Source organism: Aedes aegypti, chromosome 1 (genome assembly GCF_002204515.2).
Source record: "Aedes aegypti strain LVP_AGWG chromosome 1, AaegL5.0 Primary Assembly, whole genome shotgun sequence".
Classification (NCBI taxonomy): Eukaryota; Metazoa; Arthropoda; class Insecta; order Diptera; family Culicidae; genus Aedes; species Aedes aegypti.
In genome coordinates, this window is record NC_035107.1 from 283,004,304 (window position 1) to 283,021,844 (window position 17,541).

General features: G+C 40.8%; 1 protein-coding gene across 4 annotated transcripts in view; it reads left to right on the forward strand.

The window, feature by feature from the left end:
- LOC5569887 (elongation of very long chain fatty acids protein AAEL008004) overlaps positions 1 to 17,541 on the forward strand; it is a 222,093-nt gene that overhangs the window by 194,112 nt on the left and 10,440 nt on the right. For 3 of the 4 annotated variants that reach the window (XM_021837997.1, XM_021837999.1, XM_021837998.1), the window contains 5 exons: positions 1,475 to 1,558; positions 2,608 to 2,664; positions 8,755 to 8,860; positions 15,293 to 15,429; positions 15,499 to 15,651. In XM_021837997.1, coding sequence (XP_021693689.1) covers positions 1,475 to 1,558; positions 2,608 to 2,664; positions 8,755 to 8,860; positions 15,293 to 15,429; positions 15,499 to 15,651 — 537 coding nt within the window. The remainder of the gene's footprint in view (positions 1 to 1,474; positions 1,559 to 2,607; positions 2,665 to 8,754; positions 8,861 to 15,292; positions 15,430 to 15,498; positions 15,652 to 17,541) is intronic. The other variant, XM_021838001.1, reaches the window with a different exon arrangement.

A 17,541-nucleotide genomic window follows, 5' to 3' on the forward strand; every position in this document is an offset into this window, starting at 1 on the left:
GATTTTTTGTAAAGAAAAGCAGCTCTGTGATGTGTTCCAAACTTCGCTGTTGAAATTTATAGTGAAATGCTTATAAATCTTCTCGTCTAGTTAATTAAATTTAGCTGGAAAATTTCCTGGAGAATTTTATTGTGTATTAGAACACTTTGCAACTATTTTAATCTCTTGATTCCTTGAAATAGAAGTTAGCTGGAAAATTTCCTGGAGAATTTTATTGTGTATTAGAACACTTTGCAACTATTTTAATCTCTTGATTTCTTGAATTAGAATTTTCCTATTTTACAGTTCCAAAACCAAGCCTTTGAAATTCTCCAAAGTTTTTCTGTACAACCATCCAAGCATCAGATTCTCGTTTAAATTTTTCTCGAAAACTTTCCTCGAAGCTTATTTTGAGCTTCTCTGTGAAACCTTCAAAAGACACAAATCTTTTCAGAACTTAAAATTATCTGTAGCAATCACGAAGTTTTTCAAATAGTTTATGCGGAAATCTCCCTCCCTTGCTTAAAAGCATTTCAAACTTGTCGAGAAGGCTCTTCAAAATCACTGATTCTAGTCGATAATTTGTTAGGTTTCACCTGTATTCTTAGAATTCCAGACATGTTTCATGAAATTTGAGTAAGGTTTGAACGGAAACCCAAGAAATTAAAACCTTGATTCATATTTGCGCTCTACAATAATCGAAGTAATCATTTTACAGGCTATATGTGTAGGCTTCTTTACCGCTACAGAATGTTATATCTTCTAAATATCTTCAAGAAACTTCTCCAGACCGTATCTTAAGAGTTCCCCAGAATAAAATTTAGTTATAATGCGTTTATTGCTAACTTGTTTGAGTAATGTCCCAACAACCCATTGGTAAGTATACTGGAAATTTGCCCGAGAAATAGAATTGATTGCCAACACTGAATGAAATCAACCAATCTGCTCGGGTAGATTTGTCGTTCTTTTTTGTCTGGTGAAACTGGGTATTATCGCACAATTGTATTTCCCAAAATGCAACAAAATCAATCACAAATCACCGATTGCCCGAAGAAATCCCTCGCTAAAACTGGGATCTTGAGCAATCAACCTAAAAAATAATAATTTTGCACCCATCTATTCATATGCACCACTCGCATCCCTAAATTCATCGCGTGTAAAAAAAAAGTGAAATGACAAATCAAATGGTCATCAGAAGGTCCATTGACACCACCAACGTAAACCCCATGACACAACTCCTTGAGACGTGAACTGAACCCACCACCCCTAGACAGCCAATCAAACCTCAGACAAGCAAAATTCATGATCGTTTCATTCTATCAAAACCACGGTTCAAAATGGTTCCAAATTTTGAAAGAGATGTGAGAATTGGAACCATTTTGCACCTGGGAACCAAATGTCGTCCAGAGCCGCCGTGTGCGAGAATCAGAAATATTTCGACCGCCAAAAAACTAACTTGGAACCTCTCTTCTCTCTTTCCAATTCCAATCCACAGATCGGTATATCGGGTTGGCTAACGGGACATTATAACTTCCGATGTCAGCCAGTCGACTATAGTAACCACCCTAAAACGTTAAGGGTAGGTTGAGTACTCTGTACAATATTTTCGTTTTCTTTCAAAAAATCAACCACCATTTTGCATCCGCCATTTTGTTCTTTGATGTGAGAGAAAAAAATATGCATGTCTCCATTTCCCTTCATAACCTTGTGTTTGTGCCTCACACATCCACAGCAAGTGCATTTGTGGCTAAATCCAGCAACCCACAACCATATTGTGATTAATCCACAGCCTACTGTTTTACCTTTCACAAAAATCCTCCTCTGTATGTGTCCTACCCTGTCACTAAGCAACCGAAGTAAATCGCAAGTAGTTATATAGGATAGTAACTCTAGAATGCTAGAACTCCTCCTAGTTTTGACCACTCTAATGACCATCCGTTTCCGTATGCTATCTCATCGTGTTTTGCGTAACCTTTTCCATCAATTTTATGTTCTTACTAACGTCTAACCTTTATCTAAGCATGTGAATAAACACTGATAAAAATTCTCACCCGTTACTCGAACTGTTAACCCGATACTAATAGAAAAAAATGCTTGCTTCTCACTAACACTTCTAAACCAAATAACCGAGAAAGCGAGAGAACTCACACCTTTTCACAGAATCAATAAAAGTCAGAAGCTCTTTTGTTTTAGCAAACTCTTCTCCCTCAAAACTTTTGTGCTCTCTTTTCATTGTTTTGTGGCCCTTGTGAATGTGATTAAAACAATAATGAGATCATTTTTTCCCAATTGCCTGCGGTTTTTTTTTTAATTTTCAAAGAAATCTTATAGAATCTAGGTTTAGGACAGCTTTATCAACGTTCTTGCTATCCCTTTTTCAAGTTTATCGTATAGTAGTGTGATAGTTATTCAGTGTGTTAGGAAAACCTCTTCTCTTGCGTCGCTAGATGTCGCATGCTATCGCTCACACGGACTCGATTCTAATATTGGTGTTTTCTTCATTCTTTTCTGTACCGTTACCTTCTTCCCATCGAACAATCAATATGTGAATATCACCTGGACGCGTGACATCGATGGATTTGATGGATACCTCTTGTGAATTCTACCTGGATGCGATCGAACGCGTAGATGGTGCATGCGTGTTGGTGGTACTACTTCTCCAAGTTCACGGAGTTCTTCGACACGGTAAGTTGAGATTTCTTCTGTTTGATTATTCACTAGTGGCATTGGTATGCGTGAATCTGTCTACACTGAAAGAAATTTTCTCTGTAAACGTTTAAGAATAACTCTGTATTTCTTCCGTTCAATTTGTGTATTTTTAATGAAATGCACAAATTTCTTGGATGGATTTCATAGTATTCTTTCAAAAGGATTGTCTTGGAATATATCTACCGGCTTTTTGAAAGCACTTCCCAAATTTTAATAGCTTAAAGGTAGAATTAATTGCCACAATAGCCTTAAAAGTTTATGAGTAAACCGTTCCTAGCTTTTGAAAAGAACTCTGCTAGCTTCTGAGGAAAAAAAGGAAGAATCTTCAGGAAGATGTTATTCTAACTTTTCTTCAATTTTAGGAAGAAGATTTCAATGCTTCAGATGTGAACAATTCCTGCTTTTAGTAAAAGTTTTTTTGAAAGAATTTTCTAACTTTCAATAATGACGATTTTCAGCTTCTGCAGAGAAGTGCTCCTCCTCTACGAAGAGGCTTCTAGTGATAAAGTTTTCCAGCTCCTGAAGAGAAGCTTTACCAGCTTTCGAAGAGCAGCTGTTCCAGCTTCTGAAGGCAGTTTTTCATGCTTTACGAGGGAAAATTTCCAATTTCTGTTAAGAAGGTTTTCCAGCTCTGGAAAGCTGAAGAGAGGATTTCCGAGCTTCTGATGAGAAGATTTTCCAAATTCAGGAGAAAAATTATTTCAGCTTCTGGGAGAAGCTTTTCCAGCTTCTGGAAAAAGCTTTTCCAGCTTCAGGGAGAAGCTTTTCCAACTTCAGAGAGAAGCTTTTCCAGCATCTGGGAGAAGCTAATCCAGCCTCTGAGAGAAGCTTTTCCAGCTTCTGAGAAAAGCTTTTTCAGCTTCTGGGAGAAAGTTTTCCTGCTTCTGGGAGAAGCTTTTCCAGCATCTGGGAGAAGCTTTTTAAGCTTCTAGGAGAAGATTTTTCAGCTTCTGGGCTTTTCTAATTTTTCCAACTCCTGGGCGAAGCTTTTGCAGCTTCTGGGGAAAGCATTTCCAGCTTCTGGAGAAGGCTTTCCAATTTCAAGGTAAAACTTTTGCAGCTTCTGGAAGAAGCTTTTCCAGCTTATGGGAAAAGCTTTTTCAACTCCTGGGCGAAGCTTTTCGAACATATGAGAAAACTTTTGCTTCTGGGAAAGCTTTTGCAGCTTCTGAGGAAAGCTTTTGTAGCATCTAGGGAAATCTTTTCAAGTTTCTGGGAGAAGCTTTTCCAGCATCAAAAGAGATGCTTTCTAAGTTTCAGATAAAAAGGCTTTTTCAAATTTAGAGGAAAATCTCTTCCATCTTCTGGTAGAAGTTTTCCAGCTTTTACGAGAAGCTTTTCCAGCTTCTGGGAGATGCATTTCCAGCTTCAGGGAGAAGCTTTTCCAACTTCTGAGAGAAACTTTTCCAGCTTCTGAAAGAAGCTTTTTCAGCTTCTTGGAGAAGCTCTTCCAGCCTTTTTGAGAAATTTTTTCAGCTTCTGAGAGAAGCTTTTCCAGCTTTTGTGAGAACCTTTTTCAGCTTCTGGTAGAAGCTTTTTCAGCTTCTGGGGGAAGCTTTTCCAGCCATTGAGAGAAGCATTTCCAGCTTCTGAGAGAAGCTTTTTCAGCTTCAGGGAGAAGTTTTTCCAGCTACTGGTGGAAGCTTTTCAGTTTCTGGGAGAAGCTTTTCCAGCCTTTTTGAGAAATTTTTCCAGCTTCTGAGGAAAGCTTTTCCAGCTTTAAGAAGAAGCTTTCTCAGCATTTGGGAGAAGCTTTCTTTTTTTTTGGGAGAAGCTTTTCCAGCTTTTAGGAAAAGCTTTTTCAGCTTCTGGGAGGAGCTTTTCGAGATTTCGGAGAAGCTTTTCCAGCTTATGGAAGACGCTTTTCTAGCTTCTGGGAGAAGCTTTGCGATCTTCAGGTAAAAGCTTTTCGAGCTTCTGGAAGAAGCTCTTCGAGAGAAAGTTTTTCAGCTATTAGAAATAGCTTTTCAAGATAATGGGAGAGCTTTTGAGAGAAGCTTTTTAAGCATCAAGAGAGAAGCTTTCCCAGCTTCAAGAGAAAAGCTTTGTCAACTTCAGGAGAGAAGCTATTCCAGCTTTTGAAGAAAATTTTTCCCTGTTTTTGTAGAAACTTTTCCAGCTTCTGAGAGAAACTTTTCCACTTTCTGAAACAAGATATTCCAGTTTCTGGGAGAAGCTTTTTCAACTTTTAGGAGAAGCTTTTCTATCTTTTGAGAGAAGATTTTCCAGCTAAACGGACAAGCTTTTCCAGCTTCTGGGAGAAGCTTTGAGAGTTTCTGAGAGAAGCTTTTCCAGCTTCTGGACGAAGGTTTTTCATTTTCTGGGAGAAGCTTTTCCAGCTTCTGGGAGAAGCTTTTCCAGCTTCTGGGAGAAGCTTTTCCAGCTTCTGAGAGAAGCTTTCCCAGCTTCTGGGAAAAGCTTTTCCAGCTTCTGGGAGAAGCTTTTCCTGCTTCTGAGAGAAGCTTTTCCAGCTTCTGGGAAAAGCTTTTCCAGCTTCTGGGAGATGCTTTTCCTAGAAGCTGAGAAATGCTTTTGCAGCTTCTGGGAGATACTTTTCAGCTTCTGAGAGAAGCTTTTCAGCTTCTCCCTGTATCCAGAGAGAAACTTTTAAGCTACTGAGAGAAGCTTTTTTAGCTTCTCCTTGTATCCGGGAGAAGCTTTTCCAGCTACTAAGGGAAACTTCTTTAGCTTTAGATAGAAGTTTTTCGAACTTCTAGGAAGAGATTTTTAAGTATTAGAGAGAAGCTTTTTCAGCTTCTGGGAGAAGCTATTCCAGCTTCTGGGAGAAGCTTTTTTTATCGTCTTGGAGAAGTTTTTTCAGCTTTTGGCAGAAGCTTTTCCAGTTTTTTGGAGATACTTTTCCAGCTTCTGGGAAAAGTTTTTCCAGCTTCTTGGGGCTTTCTTTAGCAGCTTCTGGGAGAAGCCTTTGCAGCTTTTGAAGAAGCTTTTTCAGCTTCTAGGAGAAGGTTTTGCATCTTCTAGGAGAAGCTTTTGCAGCTTTTAGGAGAAGGTTTTGCATCTTCTAGGTTCTAGGAGAAGCTGCTTCTGTGAGAAATTGTTAAATACTCTTAAAGTTTTCAGGGTCAATAGGCTAGATGTTTTAATGCATACAAACCTTTGAAAGCTTACTGGAGAAATTTGAAGGATTTCTAGAGATGCTTGGAGGTAGTTTACAGAAGATCTTAAAAAGTTTAGAAGATAAGATTTCAAAAAAGTTTCAAAGATTTCCCAAAAAATATGAAAGGTTGTCCGAAAATCCTCTATCAACGGATCATCATTTCTAGTGTCTCACTTTCATTCCATTCGTTTATCGATTGCTTGAAAGGAACTTTTTTGTCCAATTAATTTCTGACTCTTTCCGCACCACATAGTTCAACCAATCGAAATCCTCGATCACACTTGTCACTACACATCGTCATCGATTTTGTTGATTATCGTAATTCATTGGGGGCACCCCCTGCTATTCTATTCGTGTGTATCCTAATGGCGGTTAGGAAAAACAACAACCCTGCTTCGACCAATTCTCCGAACGCATCCATCCAACCATCAATTAGCCCAACCCTATCTTTAGGTAATGGATGGACTCTACGCAGGGTTTGTTCCTCACGCGCGCCGCATATCTCTACACTGTAGTCATTATTTATACGAATAATGAATTGTGCGGGCCCCGGGACACCGGTTGGGACCGATTCCGCTCTCCCATATGCTAAACGACCACCGATTGACAGCCGGGAAATAAATCACTCATTCGCTTGTGGACGGGGGTCTTCGTGGACTGTGGAAGTTAGTTGATCGAACATGTTCTAGTATCTAGCGTATTAGGTTTTATCGGCTCTATCAGTCTTGATGCAGCTAAAACGACTTCTGCTTTTACTTCTCCGACGTTTCGGCGTATATTTCGCCTTCTTCAAGGGTTTTAGAGGCTTGAAGAAGGCGAAATATACGCCGAAACGTCGGAGAAGTAGAAGTAAAAGTCGTTTTGTCTGCATCAAGAGATCGTTCAACTATCTTTTGGATTATCTATCAAACTTCATAATTCTGACGATCAAGGATGATCCCTACTTAAAGTTTGGTTTGATTGTGGCGGCCATTAGCTTAGGATGTTAAATAAATTTATCATTTAGTATCGCTTATTGGAAACTGTGACACTTTGGCATCCCTAGAAATGTTTCCTTTATGGGTGACAATAATATTTCGCGCACTAGGGGTTCAGTTGGATTGAAAACAGTCTCCTTCATCTGCTTCCTTTTCGATAACCTTGCGTCAAGTTCTACCATACTTTGGATTAGACAACTTCTTAACCTATGTATCACACGAATTAATAAACATTGCAATTTTGCACAAATCATCATGCTTGAACGGAATTGACGTCATTTCTCCAATTCCGTCGATAAACACCACAGCATCCAACGATTCCCAACCCTTTTCCCCACAAAACCGACTATGATCTTCATTGTTAGCAACACCCCAGCAGAAGACATTTGGGCAAGTACCCTCTCGATCGCAAACAACCATTCGAAACGGCAATTATCCGATGGCGAACATAAGCGAACAAATGTGTTGTTGACTCTCCGGAGCTGGATTAATGAACTTTGGGGCGTTCGGTATGACCTCCAAAATTTGCTTGGAGTACTCGAAGCATTGCACGAATCATCATTACGTGGTGGTTTTACGTGTTTTGATCGCTTTGCAAACTATTTGGGGTGAGAGGTTTTTTGCTTCGATTTCTACGATTGTGCGTCTCTTCATCGAAGATACTCATGACCCTCTTGACATTAGCTGTCACGGGATCATTCGTCAGTAGTCCATTCTGGTTTATTCCAGATAGGGATGCTTAGTTTGGATCGTACAGGTTAATTGACAAAAATATTCGATCAATTTGTTTCAGTGTCGCAATTTGACAGTTGGCAGTGTTGCCATTTTCTCAGAATCCGCATCCCAAAACATCAAATTTCAATTCCTTTGCTAGCAAATCAATAAATTGAGTTGCTGCGTGACCAAGCTCGCTATTTGTTTTGCTCGCAAACCGTTCCAGCAATTTGCACCCCATTCAGCGCAGGTTGGAAAATCATCTTATTTTCGCCTGTGCGCGGCTGCACTGCCGTTTGCGAGAAAATGTAATATTTTTATGAGCTGGCAATTAGCATCTGACTGCGAAACTGTGATCGCGCTTGCCGTCATCTTTGCCCGCTTGGTTGGTTGGTATCTCCGGGGCTGCGCCGTCAGTATGACAACATGTGACTCGACGGAGGATGGAAAAAGAATCGCTATTTATCGCTCGTTGTTGGTCACACCAATGTTGACGCCTGTGGCATCGATTCTGAGGCACGGCAACAGGACAGAATTACAGTCGCTATAGTTACAGTTTGGCGAATTGATTTTTTCTAAGTACTGTCAACGTGAAAATCGCACCAAAGTAACATGGTAACATAACAAAAAGAATTATTAAATCAATCATATTTGCTTGCCAATCAATTATAATATTACATAAAATTTCAATCAACCCTCAAAACAATTCATCAAACAATATCGTCAAAATCAAAATACTGCCCGTCGATTCAAGCACTCTCAAACTGTCATGCTCTATTGGCTTCGATTAGAGTGCCTTTATATGAGAGTGACGTCATGTTCCAGTTTTGACAGGTCTTCTGCTCGATTGGAACGCGGATTTTTATGAAAATGACAGTTCGCCGCTGTTCAAATTTTGACATTGATGACACTCTACCTCCGATAATCCTTACCACCAGACTATAAAGATAGTGACTGTGGACGGCCGGCCTGTGCACTTTAGAAAGGTGGGGCTCGAGCATCATGATGGATACTTCCTTTGTTCTTAGAAGAAGATGGCAACCATTCGAGATCATCCATCAATAAATGAATCGCAACATTATGTCCCATCCGGTCCTGTCAAATTTGACCAATCCCAGCAGTGCGAATAGGCAGATTTATCGCATACCAATCTCTGATAGCCGATGATCAAACGATCTTCGCCAATGCAATTCCTATTATTGAAAATATGCTAATCGAACTTTGTTTTCATTTGTTTTTTTCTTTCGTTCCCCACAGTTCTTCTTCGTGATGCGCAAAAAAACTAGTCAAGTGTCGACGCTGCACGTTATTCATCACGGATGCATGCCCATGTCCGTGTGGTTCGGCGTCAAGTTCACTCCAGGTAAGTGTGCTACCGGGAATCATTTGGAATGTATGGAAGGTCACGGCCAGTGTTGCCAGTTTTGTGTGTACATTGAAAATTTCAATGTTCCCAAGCTCTTTTGAGTTGTTTCTGAGTGCGACAATGGCGCTGTGATTCTATTTTCGCTAGAAAACGATCAATTTAGAACTTTATCGTTTTTGTGTCAGATTTTTTTGTTTTCAGTACAAATAATATTTTCAAAACTAATCTATGACTAAATGGGATTTTTTTAAAGCCATTAGGGTAAGTGTTCCCTTAGTTGTGGGTGTTCCTATAGTTGCGATAGTGCCGTTTTCACTGATTGTATTACATTAGCCACAGAACCGAGACTGCCAATCGACGTATTGGCTTGATGATACACGGAGTAGTTGAAAAGAGCGTTCAAATTGCTTTCAAACTGATGAAATATCACTAAAATTGCTAAAACTTCTTTTACTTGTACCAATAGTTGCGGTAAAGTGTTCCTATAGTGGAGCATTTGAAGCTTAGTTAGACAAGATTTGTACGTCAAACTCAAACAGCAATATTTTTCTAAGAATGGTCATATGAAAATCTCCAGTGTCCGCTAAGGACTATTCCGCAAAGCATTACTGAAGCGACTCTATCGCACAGGTCTCTGGCAATATAGCGTTTGGCTCCTTGGCGTTTCGATGGTCGGCTCTCCCAAACTTCTGAGAGCTGATTACACAAGTTTCTGAAAGAAACTTTTTCAAGCTTTTAAGGAAAACTTACCCAGACTTCTAGGAGAAGCTTCTCCAAGTTCCAGACGAGGCTTTCTCAAGCTATTAGAAGAAGCTTTACTAATCTTCTGAACAACGATTTCTCAACAGTCTGAAAATGCTTCAGCGAGAAGATTTTCCGAGCTTTTGAGAGAAGCTTTTCAAAGCTTTTTTGAGCAGTATTTTTATTATCTTGAGAGAAGCAAGTTTCGGGGAGAAGCTCTCTCGAGTTTCGGTGAGAAGCTTTAACAAATTTCTGGGATATGTTTCCGCAAACTTCTGGAAGAAGGACATAATAATAAAATTGAAAAAAAAAGAAAGAAGTTCGACTGATGTAAGCTTTAAAGCTACTGGATTCGGCGCTGCAGTCTTGGGAGGAATCAAAACGGAAATTCAAAAAAAAAATGCTACGTTTCACTCAATACTATATCCCATTTACAAATTCCAAAACCTTGACACCAACAGTTGTATGTTAAAATACAAGAAGAACGATTAAATAGAATTCTCCCCAGATGCAGACTCAATTCTGAGTCGAAACGTCGGGAAAAATCCAGAAACATCGTTTCGATTCCTCCCAAGACTGCAGTGTCGAATCCAGTAGCTTCTGGAAAAAAAATTTCCCAAGCTTTTGGGAGAACCTTTTTCAAGCTTTCTCAGCTCACTGGGAGAATCATTCCCCATTTTTCTTTTAGGTTTGAGTACTTTTACAAGTTTCTAAGGAAAAAATGTTCAAGCTTCTGAGAGAAGTTTTCCAAATCTTCTGAAAAAACTGTTTCCAATCGTTTGAGAGAAGCTTCCTCAATTTTCTGGGTTGAGCTTCCCATAAATACACAGTGAAGCTATTCCAACCTTCTGGTTTTCTAAATTTTTCGCTTATCTGAGAAACAAAAATCCTCAAGCATCAGGAAAAAGCTTGTAGCTTTTTCACCAAACATTTTTTTGGAAGAAGCTTTTTCAAGTATCTGAGCTCTCCCAGGCTTATTGGAGACGCTTCTCCAAGCTTCAGAGACAGAATTTGCCAACCTTTTGGGATTAGTTTCCGGAAGCTTCTTGAGGAGGTTGTACCAAGCTTCTGAGAAAAGATTTATCTAGCCACAGGGAGATGCTTTCCCAAACTAATGAGAAAAACTTTTCTAAACTTTTGAAATTTTTTTCAAAAAGAAGCTGTTTTAAGCTTTTCAGATTTTCTGCTACAAGCTTTCTCATACATTTGAGAGATGTTTGAGCTTCTCCCAAAAGCTGGAAATGCTTCTCCCAGAATCCGAAAAAAAATCTCCCAGAAGCTGGTAAAACTACTCAGAAGCTTGAAAACCTTCTCCCAGTAGCTGGAAAAGCTTCTTACAGAAGCTGGAAATCTTCTCCCAGAAGCTGAAAAACTCTTCTCCCAAAATTTGAAAAAGCTTCTCGTAAAAACTGGAAAAAACTTCCTCCAGAAGCTGCAGAAGCTGAAAAAGCTAGCTAATACTTCTCCCTGCTGGATATAATTCTCCCAGTTTCTCTCAGAAATAGGAAAAGCTTCTCCCAAAAGCTGGAAAACTTCATTCAGAAGCTGGAAAATTTACTCCCAGAAGCTGGAAAAGCTTCTCCCAGAAGCTGAAAAAGCTTCTTCCATCAAGTGATAAAGTTTCTACCAGAAACTTGAAAAGCTTCTCCAAAAAGCTGGAAACACGTCTCCTCGAAGCTGGAAACACTTCTCCTCGAAGCTGGAAAAGCTTCTCCCAGAAGCTGGAAAAACTTCTCCCAGAAGCTGGAAAAGCTTCTCCCAGAAGCTGGAAAAGCTTCTCCCAGAAGCTGGAAAAGCTTTTCCCAGAAGCTGGAAAAGCTTTTCCCAGAAGCTGGAAAAGCTTTTCCCAGAAGCTGGAAAAGCTTTTCCCAGAAGCTGGAAAAGCTTTTCCCAGAAGCTGGAAAAGCTTTTCCCAGAAGCTGGAAAAGCTTCTCCCAGAAGCTGGAAAAGCTTCTCCCAGAAGCTGGAAAAGCTTCTTCCAGAAGCTGAAAAAGCTTCTCCCAGAAGCTGGAAAAGCTTCTCATAGAAGTTGGAAAAGCTTCTCTTAGAAGTTGGAAAAGCTTCTCCCAGAAGCTGGAAAAGCTTTTCCCAGAAGCTGGAAAAGTTTCTCCCAGAAACTGGAAAAGCTACTCCCAGAAGTTGGAGAAGCTTCTCCCAGAAGCTGGAAAAGCTTCTCTCAGAAGCTATAAAAGCTTCTCTCAGAAGCTGGAAAAGCTACTCCCAGAAGCTGAAAAAGCTTCTCCCAGAAGCTGAAAAAGCTTCTCCCAGAAGCTGAAAAAGCTCGTTCAAGAAGCTGAAAAAGCTTTTTCCCGAAGCTGTAAAAGCTTCCCCTAATAGCTGGAAAAGCTTCTCCTTGTAGCAGGAATAGCTTCTCCTTGTAGCAGGAATTGCTTCTCCCAGAAGCTGGAAAAGCTTCTCCCAGAAGCTGGAAAAGCTTCTCCTAGAAGCTGGAAAAGCTTCTCCCAGAAGCTGGAAAAGCTTCTCCCAGAAGCTGGAAAAGCTTCTCCCAGAAGCTGGAAAAGCTTCTCCCAGAAGCTGGAAAAGCTTCTCCCAGAAGCTGGAAAAGCTTCTCCCAGAAGCTGGAAAAGCTTCTCCCAGAAGCTGGAAAAGCTTCTCCCAGAAGCTGGAAAAGCTTCTCCCAGAAGCTGGAAAAGCTTCTCCCAGAAGCTGGAAAAGCTTCTCCCAGAAGCTGGAAGAGCTTCTCCCAGAAGCTGGAAGAGCTTCTCCCAGAAGCTGGAAGAGCTTCTCCCAGAAGCTGGAAGAGCTTCTCCCAGAAGCTGGAAGAGCTTCTCCCAGAAGCTGGAAGAGCTTCTCCCAGAAGCTGGAAGAGCTTCTCCCAGAAGCTGAAAAAGCTTCTCCCAGAAGCTGGAAAAGCTTCTCCCAGAAGCTGGAAAAGCTTCTCCCAGAAGCTGGAAAAGCTTCTCCCAGAAGCTGGAAAAGCTTCTCCCAGAAGCTGGAAAAGCTTCTCCCAGAAGCTGGAAAAGCTTCTCCCAGAAGCTGGAAAAGCTTCTCCCAGAAGCTGGAAAAGCTTCTCCCAGAAGCTGGAAAAGCTTCTCCCAGAAGCTGAAAAAGCTTCTCCCAGAAGCTGGAAAAGCTTCTCCCAGAAGCTGGAAAAGCTTCTTCCAGAAGCTGGAAAAGCTTCTCCCAGAAGCTGGAAAAGCTTCTCCCAGAAGCTGGAAAAGTTTCTCCCAGAAGCTGGAAAAGTTTCTCCCAGAAGCTGGAAAAGCTTCTCCCAGAAGCTGGAAAAGTTTCTCCCAGAAGCTGGAAAAGCTTCTCCCAGAAGCTGGAAAAGCTTCTCCCAGAAGCTGGAAAAGCTTCTCCCAGAAGGTGAAAAAGCTTCTACCAGAAGCTGGAAAAGCTTCTACCAGAAGCTGGAAAAGCTTCTACCAGAAGCTGGAAAAGTTTTTTCCCGAAGCTGGAAAATGTCTCACAGAAGGTGAAAAAGCTTCCCCTAATAGCTGGAAAACATTTTCTTTGTAGCAGGAAAAGCTTCTCACAGAAGGTGGAAAAGCTTCTTCCAGAAGCTGGATGAGCTTCTCCTAGTAACTGGAAAAGTTTTTTCACAGAAGCTGGAAACGCTTATTCCAGGAGCTAGAAAAGCTCCTTTAACAACCTGAAAAGCTTTTTTCAGAAACAGGAAAATCTTCTCCAATAAGTTGGAAATGCATATCCCAGAAGCAGAAAAAGCTTCTCCCCAAAGCTGAAAAAGCTTCTAGTAGCTGGAAAAGCTCTTCCCAGAAGTTAGAAATGCTTCTCGAACAAACTGAAGTTGCTTCTCCATGAAGCTGAAAAAGCTTCTCCTAGGAGCTGGTAAAGCTACTTCCCGAGGCTTGGATAACTTCTCCCAAAAGCTTGGAAAACTTCTCCCAAAAGCTTGGAAGCTTCTCCCAGAAGCTGGAAAAGCTTCTCCTAGAAGCTGGAAAAGCTTCTCCTAGAAGCTGGAAAAGCTTCTCCCAGAAGCTGGAAAAGCTTCTCCCAGAAGCTGGAAAAGCTTCTCCCAGAAGCTGGAAAAGCTTCTCACAGAGGCTGGAAAATCTTCTCTCAGAAGATGGAAATGCATATCCCAGAAGCTGAAGAAACTGCTTCCCGAAGCTGGGGAAGCTTCTCCCCTATGCCGAAAAAGCTTTTGCTAGTAGCTGGTAAAGCTTCTCCCGAAAGCTGGAAAAGCTTCTCCCAAAAGCTGGAAAAACTTCTCCCAGACGCTGGAAAAGATTCTCACAGAAGGTGGAAAAGCTTCTCACAGAGGTTGGAGAATCTTCTCTCATAAGATGGAAATGCATATCCCAGAAGCTGAAGAAACTTCTTCCCGAAGCTGGGGAAGCTTCTCCCCTAAGCCGAAAAAGCTTTTGCTAGTAGCTGGTAAAGCTTCTCCCGAAAGCTGAAAAAGCATCTCCCAGAAGGTGGAAAAGCTTTTCCCAGAAGCTGGAAAAGCCCCAGAAGCTGGAAAAGTTTCTCACAGAAGGTGGAAGAGCTTATCACAGAAGGTGGAAAAGCTTCTCCCAGAAGCTGGAAAAGCTCCTTCAAGAAGCTGGAAAAGCTTCTTTCCGAAGCTACAAAAGCTTCCCCTAATAGCTGGAAAAGCTTCTCACAGAAGGTGGATACGCTTCTCCAAGTAGCTGGAAAAGTTTTTTCATAGAAGCTGGAAAAGCTTCTGGAAGAAGCTTTTCCAAGCTTCCGATAGCTACACTGTTCTCTACTTAGTTCTTTTAGTCCTACTTCACCGCAAAGAGATTATCTCCCACGTCATGATCGATAGTCTTACACGTCATTTGGGGCTAGAGAATAGCCTTCGCTTTAGGAATCTTGATATTGAATACGTCTAGAATGCACGGGTTTTTCCAGAAATCCTTTAAAAAGTTCTCTCAAGACTCCCGCAGTAAATATTCAAGTACTTTCCTTGGAGCTCTTCCAAATAATTACATCAGGATTTCTTTTAAAAAATTCTTTAATTTCCTGGAAAACGCCCATGAGAAATCCTCAAAAGATAATATGAGCTTCTTGAGGAATTTGTAATTCTATTCTAATAGAAGAATAAAAAAAATCAAAATATTTAAAGTCGTAGTAAAAAGTTCTGTAAATATCAAAATCGAGTTATCCGAGGATTCTTTGAAAACCTCTTGAAGAAATCTGTATTAGTAATATATGAGATATGCTCAGTAAGAATCCAATCTTTGACGTTCACTTCGTCGACAAAATCCCAAATGTTTTTTGAGACGACGGTCGTTCATATTTCACATTTCGTACACGTACACGTAATACATAATTCAGCCCAAATCTGAGTTATAATCTAAGGATGTGACATTAAATAAAAAAAATAGGGAATTTGTTTTTGGGCTTAAATCCATACAAAACATTAGAGAATTGAGTAATCGTGTGATGTAGGTTAGTTCTACGTTTGGTTCAGAAATTGATAGACAAATCCAAAATTTTCAGGAGAATTATCTAGAATAATTCTTAGAGATGCTCTATAATATTACAACGTAGAAAACACGTGGTTCAAAAAGTTGTGCTGGATAATAAAAGGGACTGTATGTTATAGTACCCGCTATGTATTGCAAAGAATTTGCTAAATTTTCACTTCCATGGGTCGATGTATCGAGTAACGGAACATCTGGAAATTCTACTGTACCCTAACTCAATGAACTCTATCCTTAAAGCTTATCCTTTCCCTTCTTCTCATCCCCACAGGTGGTCACAGCACCTTCTTCGGACTGCTCAACACCTTCGTACACATCGTAATGTACACGTACTACCTGTTCACGGCGATGGGACCCCAGTTCCAGAAGTACCTCTGGTGGAAGAAGTACCTCACCAGCCTTCAGATGGTAAGAACCCACCCTCAATTACACCCAAGGGGGACATGTGCTCACTTGTACCGATTGTTGTCGTTCCAGGTCCAGTTTGTCGCTATCATGGTGCACGCCTTCCAGCTGCTGTTCATCGACTGCAACTACCCGAAAGCCTTCGTCTGGTGGATCGGAATGCACGCCGTCATGTTCCTCTTCCTGTTCAACGAGTTCTACCAGAGCACATACAAAGCGACCAAGGTTGGTGTCTTACTTATTTTCGAAGCTCAGCTGTGCACGGTGCTCCCCCAAAACGTTATTATCAGACATTTGTTGAGCCATGGTGAGCTCAGATTTGATGGAGATTTTTTTCTGATAATAACGTTCTGGGGAGTACCGTACCATACAATTTCGAGGGGGTAGGGGCAATTTGTTCTATTATGCGGTGTGAACCGCAGTAGGCTAGAAACCTGTCCCTTCAAACATTTCAAATCGATCAATCGCTCGGCCCTCAAACAAATCAAACAGGTTGCTTCGATTGAGTCAGCGCCGCTCGAAAGCAGAAAATGAAGAATTCGATGACGGTTGCGTAATTTTACCAATGCGCAAAGTAGATCACCAACAACGGTTGCAGTTTGCACACCGGTCTAGTGCACACTCAAGGAACTTGTTGTGGCTTGGCAACGTTCGGTTGGCGGTCAAAAAACTGTCCATCCACCACTATCCCACCAGCAGGGTGAAGAGATTTTCAAGGGTACCGCCATGTGTTTTAGAGCAGAGCAGACCGGGCCATGCACCTCAACAGTAGATGATAATGAGTTGACAAAATAGCTGCGCTAGCTTTGGGAGCAGCTTGGGCTCGGGTGCGGACCCAGTTTAGTTTGGTTCAGTAGCTCAAGGCATATTTTCAGGTTTGAAGGTGTCGAAACGTGTGGCGGTGGTTATCGGAGGAGGAGCGTACGTGCGCACACATACCTACTTCAATTTAAGGTTGTGAGTAGACGAAGAGATCACAATTTTGATTTAGAATGTAGATATAGTGTGACAACTTTACGAAGACTGGCAGCATCATCGGTCGTAGACCTTTAGGAATAGACTGATAAGGCTGAGGCGAGTCATTCTGCAGTGTCCGACTGAGTGCGTCTGAATCTAAACCAACTGAGCATCAATCACATGCACATAACTTGCAAAACAAATCCATCTTTTTGTGGATTGAATATTTCTTATCAAACACGTGATTGGAATCACGTTTTGACGAAAATTGCGCCATTTCTTGGAACAAAATCGGGACAAATTCATCGCTGCAACTGTATGCATGTACTCCTGAACATTTCCACTAAGCCCCTGAATTGGTTTTATTCAAAAATAGATGCTATTTATACTGCTATTAATGTTCTATTATTAATGAAACATTAATATGAACTAACTGTAGTCCCATTAAAAATGAAACATATATAGAGAGACACAAAACACATCGATTTCTGGGTAAATGCAAATCAGTCTCTGAGAAGCAATCTTTTACAGTGTAGAAGTGATAAAGCTGATGACTCAATCGTCGTGAGCAATTTTTTCAGCGTGGATCGCAGTAGCGTTCTAGTACTGCAACAGTCAATGGTTGTCGCTCTTCACCGCAAGGGGGATACACTCTTAATTTGGGACGGATCATTCTCGCTTTCGATATAATCAAATCTGGCATAATTTATGATCTCGCCCTAAAAGCCATTGGTAACCAAGTGTGTAGCTTGTTGTTACTAAGCAAACCAATGGATTTTCACGTGTTTCAACTATGGGACCGTCCATTAATTAAGTAAGGGGTTATGGGGGGCGGAGGGTCTAAGATTTATTACGCGCAATGCAATTTATTTTTATTTTCATACAAAAAATCTTATCATGGGGGGAGGAGGGTTTGAAAAAGTCCGAGTATGGATTACATGGTGTAACAAAAGTGACATTTTTGCGTGTCTCATGGATCAAATTATATGTCTCTAGTAGATTTTGGGTCGCTGAATCTGATGCCGTTCTCAGAAATGTTCCAGCACGTTACAATTTTTAGCTACAGGTTGCCAAAGTTGCATAAAACATTGGTTTTATTGATGTTTACATGAAATTTAAAGTATGATTTATCAAACTTTTTTGTGATATACTCTATCA